General features: G+C 40.4%; 1 protein-coding gene across 1 annotated transcript in view; it reads right to left on the bottom strand.

Moving 5' to 3' along the window:
• Positions 1-17,582, bottom strand: part of LOC115645615 (pituitary tumor-transforming gene 1 protein-interacting protein-like) — a 54,731-nt gene that overhangs the window by 20,816 nt on the left and 16,333 nt on the right. The window contains exons 4-5 of the mRNA XM_030550520.1: positions 10,394-10,502; positions 4,006-4,074 (exon numbers count right to left, since the gene is read on the bottom strand). Of these exons, the coding sequence (XP_030406380.1) occupies positions 4,006-4,074; positions 10,394-10,502 (178 nt within the window). The remainder of the gene's footprint in view (positions 1-4,005; positions 4,075-10,393; positions 10,503-17,582) is intronic.

Genomic DNA, 17,582 nt, shown 5'->3' with positions numbered 1-17,582 from the left:
CGCTCTCCACCCCTCACCTTCTGAGGCCCACAGGAAGTCAGCCCTGCTCCTGATGACCTCAGCAAATTCAGAGTAGATTTTTCACAGGATGAAGGAAGATCAAGAACCCAGAAGGGAAGAACCAAACAACAAAACTACTAGTCTTAAGAAGCTCTTTGATCTCTCACACCTTAGCAGATTCACTGGGTACCACCACTGAACCTCCACAAGCCTTAGTAGGCTTCTTAATTCCCAAAACATGTCTGCTGCATGCAGGTGGGATAGGAGAGGAGTCCCTTAATGCTTTTTTGTAGGGGTGGATGGGAAGAGAGTGAGGCCCAGGGAACCCTGATTAATAACTTAAGACTTACAAATGGATCTTAAGAAGCTTTCTGAGAATTGCAGCAGGTGGGGCTTACCCTGCCCAAAAGTGTTACAGGGGATGGGTGTTAAAGGCTGTCAGGGGGCTGAAAATCCTACCAAGGGCTTGACTACAAGGAAGAATTTACCTCAGTTATACCACTATAGCTGTGCAAGTATAACTCTCCATACAGACATTCTTATTCCAGAACAGGAACATCCACACAGGGAGCTGTACTGGTATAGCTATAGTGGTATAACTACATCAGTATAATTTTGCCATTCAGTTTTCTCATGTAGAAAAAGCCCTAAAGCTCATGGAGGGGGGCACCAGGGAGGAGATCACAGGGACCCAGGAGGAAGTCTTCACTTTCCAGGAACCCACTACACAGTGGACGAAGAGCACTAGGACACATAGGCCAGTTTTTCTCCAGGTCTGCTGAACTCCAAGCCTCCTGACAGTATTTTCCATCTACCCATCTTCCTATGCCTCTACCATGAGCTATTAGAAGCTGAAAGAAAGCTTCGAGGTTCTATACGCCTTCTAGGTTCTATAGAAGAAGATGCTAAGGGCCTACAGGGGTATAAGGAGGGACTTCCTTTTCCAGGACCTTAAATTATATGCAGCATCCGTCTCCTCAACAGGAGCGTGGACAGGTACTGCAATTAACAGGGAACTTTGTTGCCAGCTGATCAAGTGCGTACCGATTCCCCTCCCTGCCCCTGCCCCCAGACTTCCTAAGGTCTGCTAGATAAAGATGCTCTTACTGTGAGCCTCCTAAAGCTTGCAAGATTAATTCCTCTCCAACCAAACCTAGGAGCATTAAAAAATACTGAAGTAAATCCCTCCCCACACCCAAGACTGTGCAGTTAAGTTTGCAGGCACACAGTGATTTAACTACATATCAACTTTTTTTTTTTTTAAAGTGTTAGTTAAAAAAATTAGAAACCCAGTGAATTCAAGGTTAAGGTCGCATTCTTTAAACAAGGTACTTAAATTGTCTTATGGCATAATTAAGGCAATCAGAAACTTTCTATTTTATTCATCCTTAGTAGTTTCATTTACATAGACAATACCCTAAAATCTTAACTGGATAATGACGGAGTCTCACAGTGACGTCAACGTACAAGGATACAGCAAATACTATGGGTGAACATATGTAAGCTCAGACCAACGTGAGAACTGCAAAAATGGTTATGTGTGGGACAGACAAAAGGGCATATTGTTGGTTAAATATAGTCTCTACACTACGTGTTATGATTTTATTGTATGAGTCACTCTTGATTGCCAATATTTGTTTACTATCATTTGATCTGTTCTTTGTTAAATAAACATTTTGCTTTCTATATAAACAAATCTTTGTGTGCTAAGAAAAGCTATGTTCTAAGATACAACTAGCAAGCTATAATCTGTAATAAGAAGAGGATCTGCCAATTCTGAGGGTGTCCAGTAGTTAAGGGGCTTGACACTCAGGGGGATGCACAAAGGACTCCGGGGCTGGACTGTGCCTATTGCTAGCCTGCATAAGGGACCCGTGTAGGCTGCATGTGGATAGGGTGTGTGTTAGGGACCAGGCAGGCACAGAGGAGGCTTCTTCACGCTAAGAGCCGATGGCAGCGAAGTGCTCCACAGCCCTGGAAAGTGTCATAGAATCTCAATAATCGTGGCATTCTGGGGCAGCATACTCCATAGACAGCAAAACTTGTCCATGAACTGGAGAAGAGCATCACAGATCTTAACTGTTAGACATGCACATCACCCAGCACAGGTTGGTATAGTACTTCAGCTTTCTTTAGGCTAATTATGAAACCAAAATGATTGACTGCATGAGTTAAGTGATCAGTTATAAATTGAATGTCATGAATCAATGCTGACAAATACCCTTTCTACACAAATCAAGCCAACTTTGACACCTATCATATAAATATAAACAATGCTCATTTTGGATTAAATCCACAAGCAAAATTGAATTTTTTTAAAAAAGATTATAAAGCTCTTTTTAAGCACAGCCTGTCATTTTCCTGTGACATCACTGCATATTTCCTCAGTCCGATATCGAAGGCACAGAAGTTGGGATCTGTTTTGCTAAAGCACTTACATTGAAACGTTGCACACTCCCTATCAATGAATGGGAGAGGGAAGCATTGGCGGTAGTAGTGCTACTGTATCCCAGCCCTTTCCCCCACCTTAGCCACGAGTTAAAAATTTAGGATTAACTGAAAAATAAATGGCTATTTACTTACCAAAAACACCTTTAAAATAGGGGCTAGAATTGCCCTGGTCAGTTACATGAACACTCCCCAGACATCAGTGGCTACCTGTGTAAAATGCTCAAATATGACTATATGTGACTGTTTTTTCCTAGTTGACCATTCATTCTTTTTTGCATGGATGAGTCGAGGAAACTCCATTCCTGAGACGCTAAGTTAGCATCCTAGCTAACATTTTATTAAATACAAGTTTGCACCCAACATAGACCATGGCCAGCCAATGCATTTTAAAGGTGTTAAAATGTGTCTACACTTGTTGCAAAGTCATGCTTAAAAATACATCAATCAACACATTTTCAAACCATCTGTGTGACCCTGTCTTGACTAGGATGTGTCTTACCTCTGCCCCTTCCTGTCCCTGTTCCCCCTCAGTGGAGTGTGATCTTCAAAGCCTTACAAAAACAAGTCGTCGCCCTCAAACCCCAAAAGGAGGACATGAATGCAAAAAAGATAATCCTGCTATGTAAGTCTGCACAGTTAAAGCCAGAAATTCAGCTTAGGTTGCTACAGCAATGTCAAACATTACTATAAAATATATGGCCAACTTAACATCCACTAAGTTAAACTATACATTTAACCAAAAAAACAAAATTCACATGTTACACGGCAGAGTTAACATATGCAGGAACGTTAAATTCCATTTCTTGATCTTAATTTTAACTGTGCAAAACTTTGCCTTAAATGCAAAGAGCTTAACTGGCATGCAATTTCCAGATCACAAGTGTCGGTTAAGTACGAGCTTTCCTGTGGTTTTGTTTGAACTCTGTCTTTTCTTAAGCAGTACAACCTTGAATCCCTGAAGTAAAGAGCACACCAGTTTAATCAATGAAAAGGAATGTACGCTGGCTCTATCCAGTATCTGAACTTGCACTGTCTTAGTCAGAATCATAAATACTGTTACAATGTCTGTGCTAATACTTTCCTGTTAATATTCTCTCTATTGACCCTGCCTGCTTAGATGGCTCTGGGTTTTGGACTGTTTTGTTTAATACAGGGGTCTGCAACCTGTCAGAAATGGTGTGACGAGTCTTCATTTATTCTCTCTAATTTAAGGTTGTGTGCCAATAATACATTTTAACGTTTTTAGAAGGTCTCTTTCTATAAGTCTATAATATAGAACTAAACTATTGTTGTATGTAAAGTAAATAAGGTTTAAGGAGCTTCATTTAAAAATTAAATTAAAATGCAGAGCCCCCTGGACTGGAGGCCAGCACCCAGGCAGTGTGAGTGCCACTGAAAAATCAGCCTGCGTGCAACTTTTGGCACATGTGACAAAGGTTGCCTACCCCTGGTTTAATATATACTTTATTCCCTAGGAGCTAAGGTTACTACTTGCATAACAAAAATTCTACCAAGAAGTGTATGGTCATTAAATGGTATATTTCCAAAACTCACCGCTGAAAAGATTGCATTCGTCTCTCCTCTCTATCTCTGGCAAGACTTTCTTCCTCTTCATTTGGTATTCTAGAAAGATTGGGGGGCGGGGGGAGGAAGGAACAGGGAGGAAGAGAGAAATCAAGAGTTTTGCTGTGCTTGAAAAAAAGAAAAAAAAGCCTGTTCATTTTTCAGAAAATGCTTTAACTGGCCCTGATTTACAGTTTTTACAGTTGTACTTGACTCCATTACATGGCTTAAATCATAACTGATAAACTGGTAGCATTTTCCCTTTACGCTAGAAGTATTTTTGATTTTGCAGTACTTACACACTTTACCCCAACTAAACCTGTGTATACCATATAAGAACTACAAAACATTTGAAGCTAATGCCGGTCAAAGGATATTTTATTTTTCTTATAGTTATTCACCACCGACTTAATTTATCCCAACTCCTTTAAATAAAGAATTAGTAAATGTATACTTCTGTCATATGAGTCTATGAGTCACATTTCTCCACGTATTAATTATCTCTCAAAACTGAATGAATGATCTGGAGAGGTGTTAATCAGAAATATTCATAAGTCTCAACACGTGTTGGTTGAGCTGTGAAGACTAACAGTACCATATATGTGCACTTACTTAAGCAGTGCAACAGTGACATCCAGTGGCTAGGACAGGATAATCACAGCAAGTCACAACATAGATGTTATGCCATACATACGTATGATACATATGTATGTTGTACGTATGATGTGCCATACATAGATCAGAAGGGACAGTGTGAATTCAGTAGTTCATTAAAGGCCACAATCAACTGTCGAGTCACATTTCCATACAGTTGTTTTAAAACCTTACTACTGTTACAAGTATCATTCAAGAATACCAAAAGTGATTACAGTGGAGATGTTTTTAAATGTGTATGTTTTGGGTACAATCTTACACAGCCAAAAAAAACCCTCCCACAGCAGCAAGTCTCAGAGCATGGGTCAACTGACTTGGGCTCACAGGTCTTGCGCTATAGCTTAGGCTATAAGCCTGAACGTCTGCACAGCTACTTTTAGCCATGTAGCGCAAGCTCAAGTCTGCTGACCAAGGCCCTGAGACTTGCTGGCTCAGCTTTTTTTGTGTGCACACCATGTAGGTGGATCCTTTTCCATACCGTCAATTTCTGTTTCCCCTATTTGTGTGGGCCTCTCTCATAGAAAGGGGAGAGAGAAAAACAAATACAAGAAAGTAAACATTTTTTTTTAAATTGCAGAAGATTAACTTAGGGATAAATCAATAAATTGATCTTTTGTGAGCCTGACCAGATTTCAGAAGTGACAGCATCTGTTTAAATATCCTCTATCTTTGGAATAACTTTTGAATGAACCCACTGTGGCTGAAATATGTGATACAACAGAAGCCTCTAAATCTTGCACAGCCTTTTGTAAGACTGGTTTATCAGAGAGGCTAGGAGGGACTACATAATAGTCCCAACTCACGTTTCTATTCCAAATATATAGATTCCCAAACAGTTACGACATCCCTCTCTAGGACTTGGAATGTACAGTATTTATTATCGGACAGCATTGGAATTTAAAAGTATTTTCCTGCTTTGAACCACTCTCAAGGGAAGTTCTCAGTTAAGCTTATCATAGGCCTGGTCTACACAGGGGGAAGGGGAAGAAGAGAAATCGATTTAAGATACGCAACTTCAGCTATGAGAGTAGCGTAGCTGAAACTGACATATCTTAGATCGACTTAGACTGACTTACTTTGCATCTTTGTGCTCTCAAGAATCGCATTACCACGCTAACGATATCTGTGAGACAATGCTGCACTGGTGGAGGCTCGGGCTAGCTTAGACCCAGCAGGTAGAGTGAACCTGAACTCAAAAGAACAGGAGCACTTGTGGCACCTTATAGACTAACAAATTTATTTGAGCATAAGCTTTCATGGGCTACTTTTTTAGTCTCTAACGTGCCACAAGTACTCCTGTTATTTTTGCAGATACAGACTAACAGCTGCTACTTCGAACTCAGATGACTATTCTAAGCCTCCACTGATTCCACAACATCCACAGTTACTTTTAGCCTGCTAGTGTGACTCTATTTGGGCTGGGAGGTTTGCTCCCAGCTGTAGTGTAGACATACCCTGGAAATCTCCTCAACATGCTTTTCTTGCCCTTGTTTCAGACCACAGCTGAGAGTGGTACTGACGACAACTCAAAACGAAGTGCCACTTGAAACTGGTCCCATACTGATAGCTTCATGCTCAAATGCAGGCTTCTTTGGTGCCTGATCAGGACCAAGACGCTTCAGAACTGAAGAGATTCCATGTACTTGAGTAACAGTAGCTGCCTGTTTACGAAAAGATGCATCCTTTGGCAGGGAAGCCCTCAGAACCAAGGAAGTCTCACACTGACAGGAACTTTAGTATCTGTGTCGTGTTTCTCATAAAGATGATTTTAGCACAAATGGAGTCCTGGCACTGCTAGACTCACAACTTGGAACCAACGTACAGTCTTCAGTTGGGTGGTCACAGAGGCAAGGACAGTCCTTCCCTCAGTAGATGGTTGGACTACTTTTTCATGCTATGACTCTGGGGGAGTTGGCGGGATGCAGTAGCTGGAGTATTTGGGGAGTTGGAAGCTGGAGCTGGAGCATGAACATGTGGTGTTTCTGCAGAGATGGGCTGAAGGCCACAGACTGGTAGAGTTGAAGATGTTCCAGTTCAAGACATCCTTTGCAGGTGACTTGATAAGACTTACATTTCTTCTGCGTCTCGAAAGATCCCAGAGGGCACATTGAAAGGCGATCCGCTTGCTATGGATTCTCTTGAGATGTCTGCCAAGACCGCTAATGTACTGGAATCCTCGGACCAGATAGCAGAAGGGGCAGAGGAGGGTGTCTGTAGGGAGGGGATACTGGAGATCGATGCAATCATTCTCCTTTTCTTCTCCCTCTGTTAGATGGGCTTCAGTCATATCAGTAGATTCACTAGATGGTTCTTGTTGTTCTGGGAGCGTAGTATGATGTTAACACCTATCTGGTAGAGATTTCTTTTTCACGGGATCCATCCTTGATGTGCTTGGTACTGAAATCAAGAGGCCTAACTCTAAGAGGTGGGAGGTAACAGATGAGACAGGCCAAGAAATCTTACTCTGTGAGAAAGGCTCAGAGCCTCCATAGCCCATCAGTCTGGGCCTGATGTGCTGAAGACTTGCACAATGCAGCAGTTTGGGAAGATCCATTTCCACCAATCAGAACAAACAAGTACATGTAGCCTTCTCTTGGAACACAGATGGGAATGACACACAACTGAAATCCATGTTTTTTTAAATCTTCCTTCTTGACAGGGCTGGCTCCGGGCACCAGCTTATCAAGCAGGTGCTTGGGGCGGCAATTCCGGAGAGGGGTGGCACTTTTAGGTATTCGGTGGCAATTCAGCGGAGGGTCCCTTACTCCCGCTCGGCGCGCAGGACCTCCCGCTGAATTGCCGCAGATTGCGATTGCGGCTGTGGCTTTTTTTTTTTGGCTGCTTGGGGTGGCAAAACCCCTGGAGCCGGCCTTGCTTCTTGGTAGCTACAGATCAGTTCTATTTCACTGGCATAGGGACCAAAACTGAGAAGAGAACAGTGCAATGGCACAAATAGAGTAATATCTATACATTCTAAAGCAACTAACAAAAAACAACAAACAAGAGGACAGGATATTTGGTGTATAGAACCTTAGAAATTCCTCCAGATATGGAGAGAAAGTCCCAATCCCTATGCAACGGAGGAAAGAAAGGACTAGAGCTGGTTGAGACTGCACTGCCCTTATAAGCGCTCTCCAAATACGCAGTGCCACAAGGGGACACTTGTGCTGCCCCAATGAACACTATTTTCTAGAAAGTGTCTCAATTAGGATTATGCACCACCATTTAAAACAAACAAACAAACAAACAAACAAACAAAAACAAAAAAAACCCAAAACTCTTGCTGTCATCTCATATGCAAATTAAATAAGACACTGCTTACTGGATCCCTTTGAAGTATGACAAACAATTAAAGAATTAAACCTGCGGCAACAAGTGAACTTCAGAAACCCTCCAAGATCTTAGGAATGTTTAATTTTTGTAAAGCTGGAAACTAATTTAGGCATCCTCAAAGCCTCTGAGCAAAAAGGTACCTCTCTCTACTATGATCATGACATTTGTGTAAATTAAAGGAAAATAGCATCTCTGACAACTGATTCCTGAGAGAGTCTACTGACTGCTAGCTGAAATACCCTGAAGCAGGCTCAAGCGCCTGGACTCTAAGCTATATTGAAATGTTGCTTTGTTTATACAGGATAGATGCTAATTTTATTCCTCTTCCTGGCCCATTTTTGTTCAGGCATGAACTAGCCTTAAAAGAAACTCCTTGCTCTATTATCTCTAAACTCAAATATTTAATTTGCCACTCATGAACTTTTCATGATTATTTGTAGAAATGGAAATGGGACAATTAATTTAGTTTCAAATGGAAATATTTAGTGCTCCCAGTGTTAGTAATACTACCAACTTTGTCATACTGCCTGTAGCTAAATACTCTATCCTGTACTGTAAGTAGAGCTGCACTTATTCATAATGCTATCAGAGTTGAAACATTTATTTTATGGTACATGGTATTCACTAATGAACTTCACACATTTCTATTTTAAATGTAATTATAAGATTATATTTTGGATTTAAATAATAAAATGTTTCATGATCTGCAAAACCTTTAATTTTTAATCAAAGACTGAACTGCATAAAAATATACATAAAACTTATACTAGCTTAAATTTCAAGACACTAACTGAATTTGTTACATCTATCAAAGGATGAGCCTGTTGGCATATACCCTTCTAATGGAATTACATGGTATGAGCATTTCACCATTCAGGATCAGTACAAACAAACCAAGTAGCTTCATTCACAGACAAGTGACCAAGGATGCCTAGATGGCACATGGAAAGCCATTCACAGACTCACTGCTTTTGAGCTCTTAATCCAGGACCTTCCTCAGCCAGTAGTTAGGCAGCTTGTTTCATACCAGGCCCTGCTACCACCACCATTAATCTTGGGGGCTTGATTCAGGAAAAATTTAAAAACAAACAAAAAAAAAAAGTGTCCAAAAACCACACCGCACAACAGGGTAGATTGAGATCATGTTTGAATCAATCACCAAGTGGAAACCTCAATTTAAATAACTGATTTTAATCAATTTTTCCATTTATACTCTAGTTATTTTCTAAAGAAAGATGCATTCTCATTGGTTGATGTAAATCAACATGTTTTAATGGTGATAACTCGATAAGGCTTTTATACTAGATTTGGTACATCCTTTTACTAACTAGGAGTGTACACTACAACCATATACTTTTATTTAAGCAATTACATGGCTTAATATTTCCAGATTCTTATTAGCTGTACATTTTAGTATGTTAGAAAATGATGAGCGATATATTGCTTATTTACTAGATAACTTTTTGCTCATGATTTGTGTCAAGCTGAATTAGAAAAGTAACTGAATTTTAATTAAATACAAAATAGAATTTAAATTTTATTAAAACAAAACAGCCTTAAATGTTTTGGATATATAAGTGTCCCTTATCAAAACATGTTTCACATTTACAACTAAAGTATACTAAGTTTAGGCCTTAAGCTAAATATGAATTTAAGACAGGCTCATTTTAACCAGATTTTTAAAAAGAAAAAAAAATCTTATAATTTAAACAAAATCAGATTTTATTTTATTTTTTAAATCAATTATTTTTATGTACCCTGGCAGGTAGCAGACTCAGGATGTGGTATTTGTTCATTTTTAAAAAAATGAACTTTGTGCAGAAGACATCTAATCTCAGAAGACAGTAATACAATAATTTAAAACAAGTGAAATGAAGAAAACAAATTTATCTTATAACCACAGCCTGTCCTCAATGGATACTGTAGCTGCCACCATGAACCTGTTTCAGTGTAGAATGAATATTAACTCAAAGTGTAAATGCAGAGCTAATTTAATTTGCCATCTAATGTACTTTGATTCAACTACCTTCTCTAATAATTACATGCCACATTTTGTATAATTAAATATTAAAGCTTTGTTTAAAAAAATAATTTTACAGCAATCTTTGGAAAAAATTCCTGTTAAGATGATCGCTAAGTTTTAGACACACCATACATATGATTTCTAAAATATATAGAGAGAGTGAAAGTGTGTGTACACACTTTTTTCATTTGACTTTCTTACCAGGAAGATGTTATTAAAGAATACCAGAGTCGGGTAAATAAATATGTTTACATCTCTTAACCAAAAAAACAACAAATTTGTTTTATTTCCAAATTAAATTTCTAGTAGAACTATTGGAAATTATGCATTGTAGGACCAACAAAGCTAATAAAAGAAAAATATATTTACCCCCTAGAACGCCTTCTGCAGTAGCAGCAGTAACAGCAACAGACAGCAATGGACAGCAGGATGAGTCCTGCTATTACAGCTATGGCAATGATGAAGGCTTCAAAGTTCACTGTAAAATAAATATATACGTGTGTGTGTGTATATATATAAATAAAATTAAACAACTTGTAAGACTTGAGCACTGGTCATTTGTCTTCTCCCCGCTTCCTCTGATGAACATTTTAGTCAGTAATTCTCAATTTCATCTTTGGTTTCTTTATGCAGTACTCTTAAAGAGAGTTTTAGAAGAATAGCCGCTAAAGCAACACCTTGTACAGTTTCACATAAGAACTCCTCCACCGTCACTCACTGAATAAAAATATTCACCAGATTAATGAGATCAGATTGTTTTAACCTTTGTTAGCCCTCTCCTTTTAAACTGTCCATTCTACTCTTGTATATAAAAACACATCCTCATCTCAGATTTTGACATGGCAATGGACGTTCTCCCCCAATTTTTCTTCATGCACTATGATTTTCTCAGTTACAGAGAGTGTTTTATAAGGTATTTTTGCATAACTGGGCGATTTACAACCACTGAAAGTATCTGGGAGATCTGTATAGAGCATAGATTTTTTTTTATTAAGCTATGAACCATGAGTCAACAACTTGCAAGGTTAAATCCTGGCCTCATCCATACGTTCTGAGTTTTGGCCAGGGAAGAGGTCATTAGGTTTGATGAAAGCTGCTTCAGTGGAATGCAAGAGACAAAAAATGGATTGGAGAGGATTAGGAATGGAATTGGAGGAGAAGAACTCTAGACAGTAGTTGTGGACTGTGCATTCAATGAGTTTAGAGATGAAAGGAAGAACGGGTGTTAGAAAAGCAAGGTTTTTTTTTTCGTTTTTGCTTTTAAAAAAGTGTTCTCAACTCTCCCAGATCTCATCCCTTATTTTATCCCCTTTTCTCACCATAACTGCTTGCTGCAACAGATCTCCAATACAGCTCACGGGTGTGTCTACTCTATTCCTTCACATCAAAAGGCCAGAAGTTTACAATGATGGACTTGTTATTATGGCATTAAATGACAGAGCTCCGTAACATCATTATGTAGAACCAAGAAAACAATTTTAAGACATTGCATTCTCAAATGTATTCCTTAGCTTGACATTCCACTGCAAGATTTAATCTGTGTTGAGGCACCTGTGAAAGGGATCTTAAAAAGGAAAGATTCCTGCTACAGAAAGTAGAGATTTGTAGTAACATGGGAATTGCCATACTGGATCAGACATTGTCACACCTCATCTAATTCAGCACCAACAGTGGCCAGTACCAGATGCTTCAGAGGAAGGTTTAAGACCCTTGCAGTGATAGATGTGGGGTAATATGCCCCCCATTAGATCTTATTCTGGTGTCTAACAATTAGAGATTTGCTTGCCCTGAAGCAAGAGATTCAATATCCTCTCAAAAAATTTATAATAATGACTACTCTGGATATACATATAAACATTCAATCTTTTCTGAATTTGCTAAATTCTTAGCCTCAGTGACTTTCTGTGGAAATGAGTTCTACAGTCTAATTACAGGTTGCATGTAAATTATTTCCTTTTGTCGGTTTTGAATTTCTCATCCTTCAGTTTCATTAAATATCTTTTTGAATTATGGACAGGAGAAGTAAAGTTCCTGATCTACATACTTTCTGTCACTCATAACGCAAGGAAAGCAATCAGGAACTGTCAGCATGGATTCACCAAGGGCAAGTCATGCCTGAGTAACCTACTTGCCTTCCATGATAACTGGCTTTGTGGATGAGGGAAAAGCAGTGGACTTATTTCTTGACTTTAGCAAAGCTTTTGATATGGTCTCCAGCAAGTTAAAGTAGTATGGACTGGATGAATGGACTATAACAGGGCGGGAAATGGCCGGAGGGCCGCATCAGGTTTCGGAAATTGTATGGAGGGCGGTTAGGGGAGGGGGTCTTAGCCCAGCCCCCACCCTTATCTGCCCCCCCCGGGCTCCTGCCCCATTCAGCCCCCCTGCGTTCCCTGACAACCCCTGCCCCATCCATCCCCCTGCTCCCTGTCCCCTGACCACAGCCAGAACCCCTGCTTCCCCACACTGCCCCATCCAACCCCTCCTCTCATTCCTGACAGCCTCCCCCAGGACCTCTGTCCCCATTCAACCCCCTTGTTCCCCACCCTCTGACCACCCCAACCCGTATCCACACCCCCGCCCCCTGACCACCCCCCTGAACTCTTCTGCCTTCTATACAACAACCCTGCTCCCTGCCCCCTTACTGTGCTGCCTGGAGCACCAGTGGCTTGTGGTGCTACAGCCGTGCCACCCAGCTGGAGCCTGCCAGGCCGTTGCCACCGCGCAGCACAGAGCATCAGGTCAGGCTGGGCTCTGCAGCTGCACTGCCCCAAGAAGCTCGCAGCCCCACCCCCCAGATCACTGCACCAGCGGCAGAGCAAGCTGAAGCTGCAGAGGAGGGGGAACAGCAGGGAAAGGGCTGGGGGTAGCCTCCTGGGCCAGGAACTCAAGGGCCAGGCAGAAGGGTCCCATGGGCCGAATGTGGCCTGCGGGCCATAGTTTGCCCACCTCTGAACTATAATATCAGGTGGATAGAAAGCTGGCTAGATCATTGTGCTCAACAGGTAGTGATCAATGGCTCCATGTCTAGCTGGCAGCTGGTATCAAGCAGAGTGCCCCAAGGGTCAGTTTTGTTCAATATCTTCATTAATGATCTGGAGGATGTTGTGGACTGCACCCTCAGCAAGTTGGAAGATGACACTAAACTGGGAGAAGTAATAGATATGCTGGAGGGTAGAGACGGATACAAAGGGACCTAAACAAATTGGAGGATTGGACCAAAAGAAATCTGATGAGGTTCAACAAGGACAAGTGCAGAGTCCTGCACTTAGGAAGGAAGAATCCCATGCACTCCTACAGACTAGGGACCGACTGGCTAGGAAGCAGTTCTGCAGAAAAGGTCCTAGAGGTTACAGTGGATGAGACGCTGGATATGAGTCAACCGTGTGCCCTTGTTGCCAAGAAGGCTAACGGTATTTTGGGCTGCATAAGCAGAAGCACTGTCAGCAGATTGAGGGAGGTGATCATTCCCCTCTATTTGGCATTGGTGAGGCCTCATCCAGAGTAGTGTGTTCAGTTTTGGGCCCCACATTACAAGGAGGATGTGGGAAAATTGGAAAGAGTCCAGTGGAGGGAAACAAAAATTATTAGGGGGTTGGAGCACATGATTTACAAGGAGAGGCTGAGGGAACTGGGATTAGTCAGTCTGCAGAAGAGAAGAATATGAGGGGGATTTGATAGCTGCTTTCAACTATCTGAAAGGGGGTTCCAAAGTGGATAGATCGAGACTGTTCTCAGTGGTACCAGATGACAGAACAAAGAGTAATGGTCTCAAGTTGCAGGGGGGAGGAGGGGTTTAGATTGGATATTAGGAAAAACTTTTTCACTAGGAGGGTGAAGCAGCACTGGAATGCGTTACCTAGGGAGGTGGTGGAATCTCCTTTCTTAGGAGTTTTTAATGTCACGCTTGACAAAGCCTTGGCTGGGATGATTTAATTGGGAAATTCAACCCCCTGCTCAAAGCAGGGCCTGACTAGATGATCTCCTGAAGTCCCTTCTAACCCTGATAATCTAAGATTCATTATTTTAGATTTTCTTCTTCATATTCCCTCGTACATCTCACAACCCCATTCTTTTCAGTACCTCTCCATATGAGAGTTTTTCCATGGCCTTGATCATTCTTGCTTCCCTTTTCTGTTGTCTTGTCCCCACCCCAAATCCTGCAATATCTTTCTTGATGACATATCTCCCCTCACTATGACTAATTTTCACCTGACTCTTAAATAATTCACTAACTTTGTGGTTTTGTTTTTTTTTTAATCTAAAATTGATGTTTTTGCTGAGTTGTAGGAAAAAGGCCTATCAAAGAAGAAATCAAGATGCATCCTTAATGCTTCTGACTGGCACACTTCAATAATTATGAAGATATTGGTCCATCTCAACAGTTAAGTGTGACCTCCATTTTGCACTGACAGCAGGGAGTCAACCTCTTTGTTTTGATGAAAATGTATATCCTCCCCAAACTTACAGCAAATACTCACTGACTACAGAATGGAGTTTTCTGAGAACTGACAAACAAGTTCAAATTACCGTATATACTCGTTCATAAGCTGAATTTTTTTAGTAAAAAAGGGGAAGCACCAGAGAAGGGGATCGGCTTATGAACGGGTATAGAGAGGGAGAGGTGGGACACAGCCGCTCCCCCAACAGAGAGAGCAAGGATAGGCAGCACAGCCAGCAGAGACAGAAGGGAAGAGGCAGGGCCAGAGTGTCTCTGCTTCTGGCCACATTTCTCTCCCCCCGGCCCGCTAGAGCAGGCCGCGGCTGCGCTGCCCAGCCTGCAGGAGCAGCTCCAGCCAGGCCACAGATATCCTCCCCTGGACCTCCCCAGATAAGGTGGGAAGGGATGGGACGGGGGGCGGGAGGAAGGGAGGTCCCAGGCTAGGGGTGGGGTCTTGTGAGGGGTGGTCACAGGGGTTACTCCTCTGACTCCCAGACCCGACCCCCCCACCCCAAAAAAATTTCCCCACCAGTTGCTGTCCCAGACTATCAGGGTAAGCCGCTGGTATGCCGGGACACTTTGTTTACTTATCAGATGGGTAGCCGTGTTAGTCTGTATCTGTAAAAGCAGCAAAGAATCCTGTGGCACCTTCTAACATCTGTTAGTTTATAAGATGCCACAGGATTCTTTGCTGCTTTTGTTTACTTAGGTTTACCTCCGTGCCTGCGGATGCTCGAGGTAAACAAACCATCTCAGCCCGCCAGCGGCTTATCCTGATGGCCCGGCAGCCAAAGTTTGCTGATCCCTGAATTATAGGGTTGGCTTATGAATAGGTTATAAAAATTTTCCATTTTTACTTATCCACCGAGGGGGCGGGGGGGGGGTTGTCAGCTTATAAACAAACCGGCTTATGATTGAGTATATAAGGCAATTTTAAAAATGGACTCTAAACAATTTAGCATCTTGTCAGTATTTTCCTTGTCCTGATGATCTGAATATTGGAACAATATTAATTCTTCTCCATAGTTAAAATTCATAAAAATCGTATGAACAGATTATTTTTGAACAAATTAGATTGTAATTAAGTTTATTAACAATTGTTATAATTAGATTGACCCTGTTTGTAGCCTAACATCTCAGGTAATTTAAGAGGGGCCACTGTAACTTCAAACAAACACTGACTCAAACAACCACCATCTATACTCTAATTTTCATGCAACAACTTTACTGGGGTTGTAAGTAAATCAGCGGCATGAGGGAAACGGACCACATTCCAAGAGTAAATGGTAGATTATATGCCCAATTGTCTCTGCTCTCTTAGGGTATGTCAACACACGGATAAAAACCGAAAGAGTGGTCAAGCAATGGACTATACAATTTATCAACAAAATGGAACAACTATCAATGTTAGTCTGTGTTCCTGCGTCCACCAGTTACTTCATTTACTTATTTATTCATGAAAATACAATAAATTTAATTGATGTTCCTTTTACACTCCTTGTCTTCCTCCTTTACCTTTGAGCAACCATTTGTCAGCATGTCAGGTTCCAGATATCACTGGTATCTGGGAGCTATTTGTTCCCCAGCTTTCCATTTTCCACCAATACACAGATGAACATGAAAATACATTTCACGAGCAGCACTGTTCATTTTCAGCAACAGTGAGTCAAAAATAAGTGGCTTTGCTTCATTTCATTTGCGACAAAGAAATAACAGCACCATCCTCAAGTGGGGGGGAATTAGTTCCCTGCTGTGTCTGGACAAACTCCATGAGACCATACACTCATATGGCATGCTGCAGTACAGAACTTGTAATAAGCTGGGGAGGAAGGAGAGAAGGGGAAGAGAAAGTCTTTTGGCAACTGCTCAGTTATTTCGCTGAAGGTGTGCTATTATGAAGTTTTCATTTCGTGGTTAAGCTACTGTCAGTCTACAAATTGAAAACCTGTCTAAAATAATTGCAAGTACTTCCCATACTAATGATATGCAGGAAAGAATTTGTCTTTTCAGTCCACCGTTTGGCATCAGAAGTTGAACAGTGATCATCAGTTTTCAGGAATATGTAGTTTGAGTTTCTCTTTTAAAAGCAAGTAAATTAAACAGTTCAAAGGAACAATATTTATTAATTGTAAATCTCTTTAAAATCTGTCACCACTGCTGAAAGACAGCCTTCCTCCATGTCTCCCAGAGCAGATAAATTTTATCTTATTAAATAAAAAACTGGATTTTTTAAATTTAAATTAAATAGTTTTTTAAATATACCTATTTAAAATTTGGAAAAAAACATACAGCTTAATTTAAATTAAATGCAAAAAAAATTTTTATATTGTAATTTTAGGCCTTAACATAGGCTGTCAATTTCAACTTTAATTTTAAAGACAGTCAAACCACGGAAATGAAAGTCACTGGCTAAGCTAAGCACCTGGAACCACAATCTGTTGAACTACTAAACCAGCTTTTGACAGCAATAGCCTCTTCTGCAGATACAGAAAGAATATTTTCTTAATTTCAGTTTATTCAACTAGTTAAGTTCAATGACCAACTCATGCAAAGTTAAGAAACTAATTGAGAGTTGAAAAAAGCAGGAAAGCTTGTTCTCCTCTTTAACTCTATGACTAAAACATAAGTGTGAGAGGATAAGATCTACTAGTTCTAAAATCTTGAAGGACATGGTAACCAAAACCCAGTTAATTAACTACAGATAATATCTCTTTTCTTTAAGAAATCGGTTAGTTTTAAAAGGGAAAATATGTATTGATAAGTTTCTTAAAAAACTGTTTTCTTATGTATCCATCACATTTAAGATAGTATTTTTTAATATAACAGCTTTTTTTAATTTGTGTATGTGCATTTTAATTGAATTTGAATTTCCATCCAAACGGAGCTTGGTACAAATTGCAAGTTAAAAATTAGTTATCTAGTAAATAAGGAATACATCATCATTCACCATTTTCTAACATGATATAAAATCGAAAAACTAAGAATCTGAATATATGTAAGTTAAGATATAGAACAGCTTAAATAAATGTGTACATTAACTCCTCATTTAAAGTCGTCTCGGTTAACATTGTTTCATTATGTTGCTAATCAATTAGAGAACATGCTCGTTTAAAGTTG

Source organism: Gopherus evgoodei, chromosome 2 (genome assembly GCF_007399415.2).
Source record: "Gopherus evgoodei ecotype Sinaloan lineage chromosome 2, rGopEvg1_v1.p, whole genome shotgun sequence".
Lineage (NCBI taxonomy): Eukaryota > Metazoa > Chordata > Testudines > Testudinidae > Gopherus > Gopherus evgoodei.
Note: the sequence above shows the minus strand (reverse complement) of the source record. Positions and strands in the feature narration are given on the sequence as shown.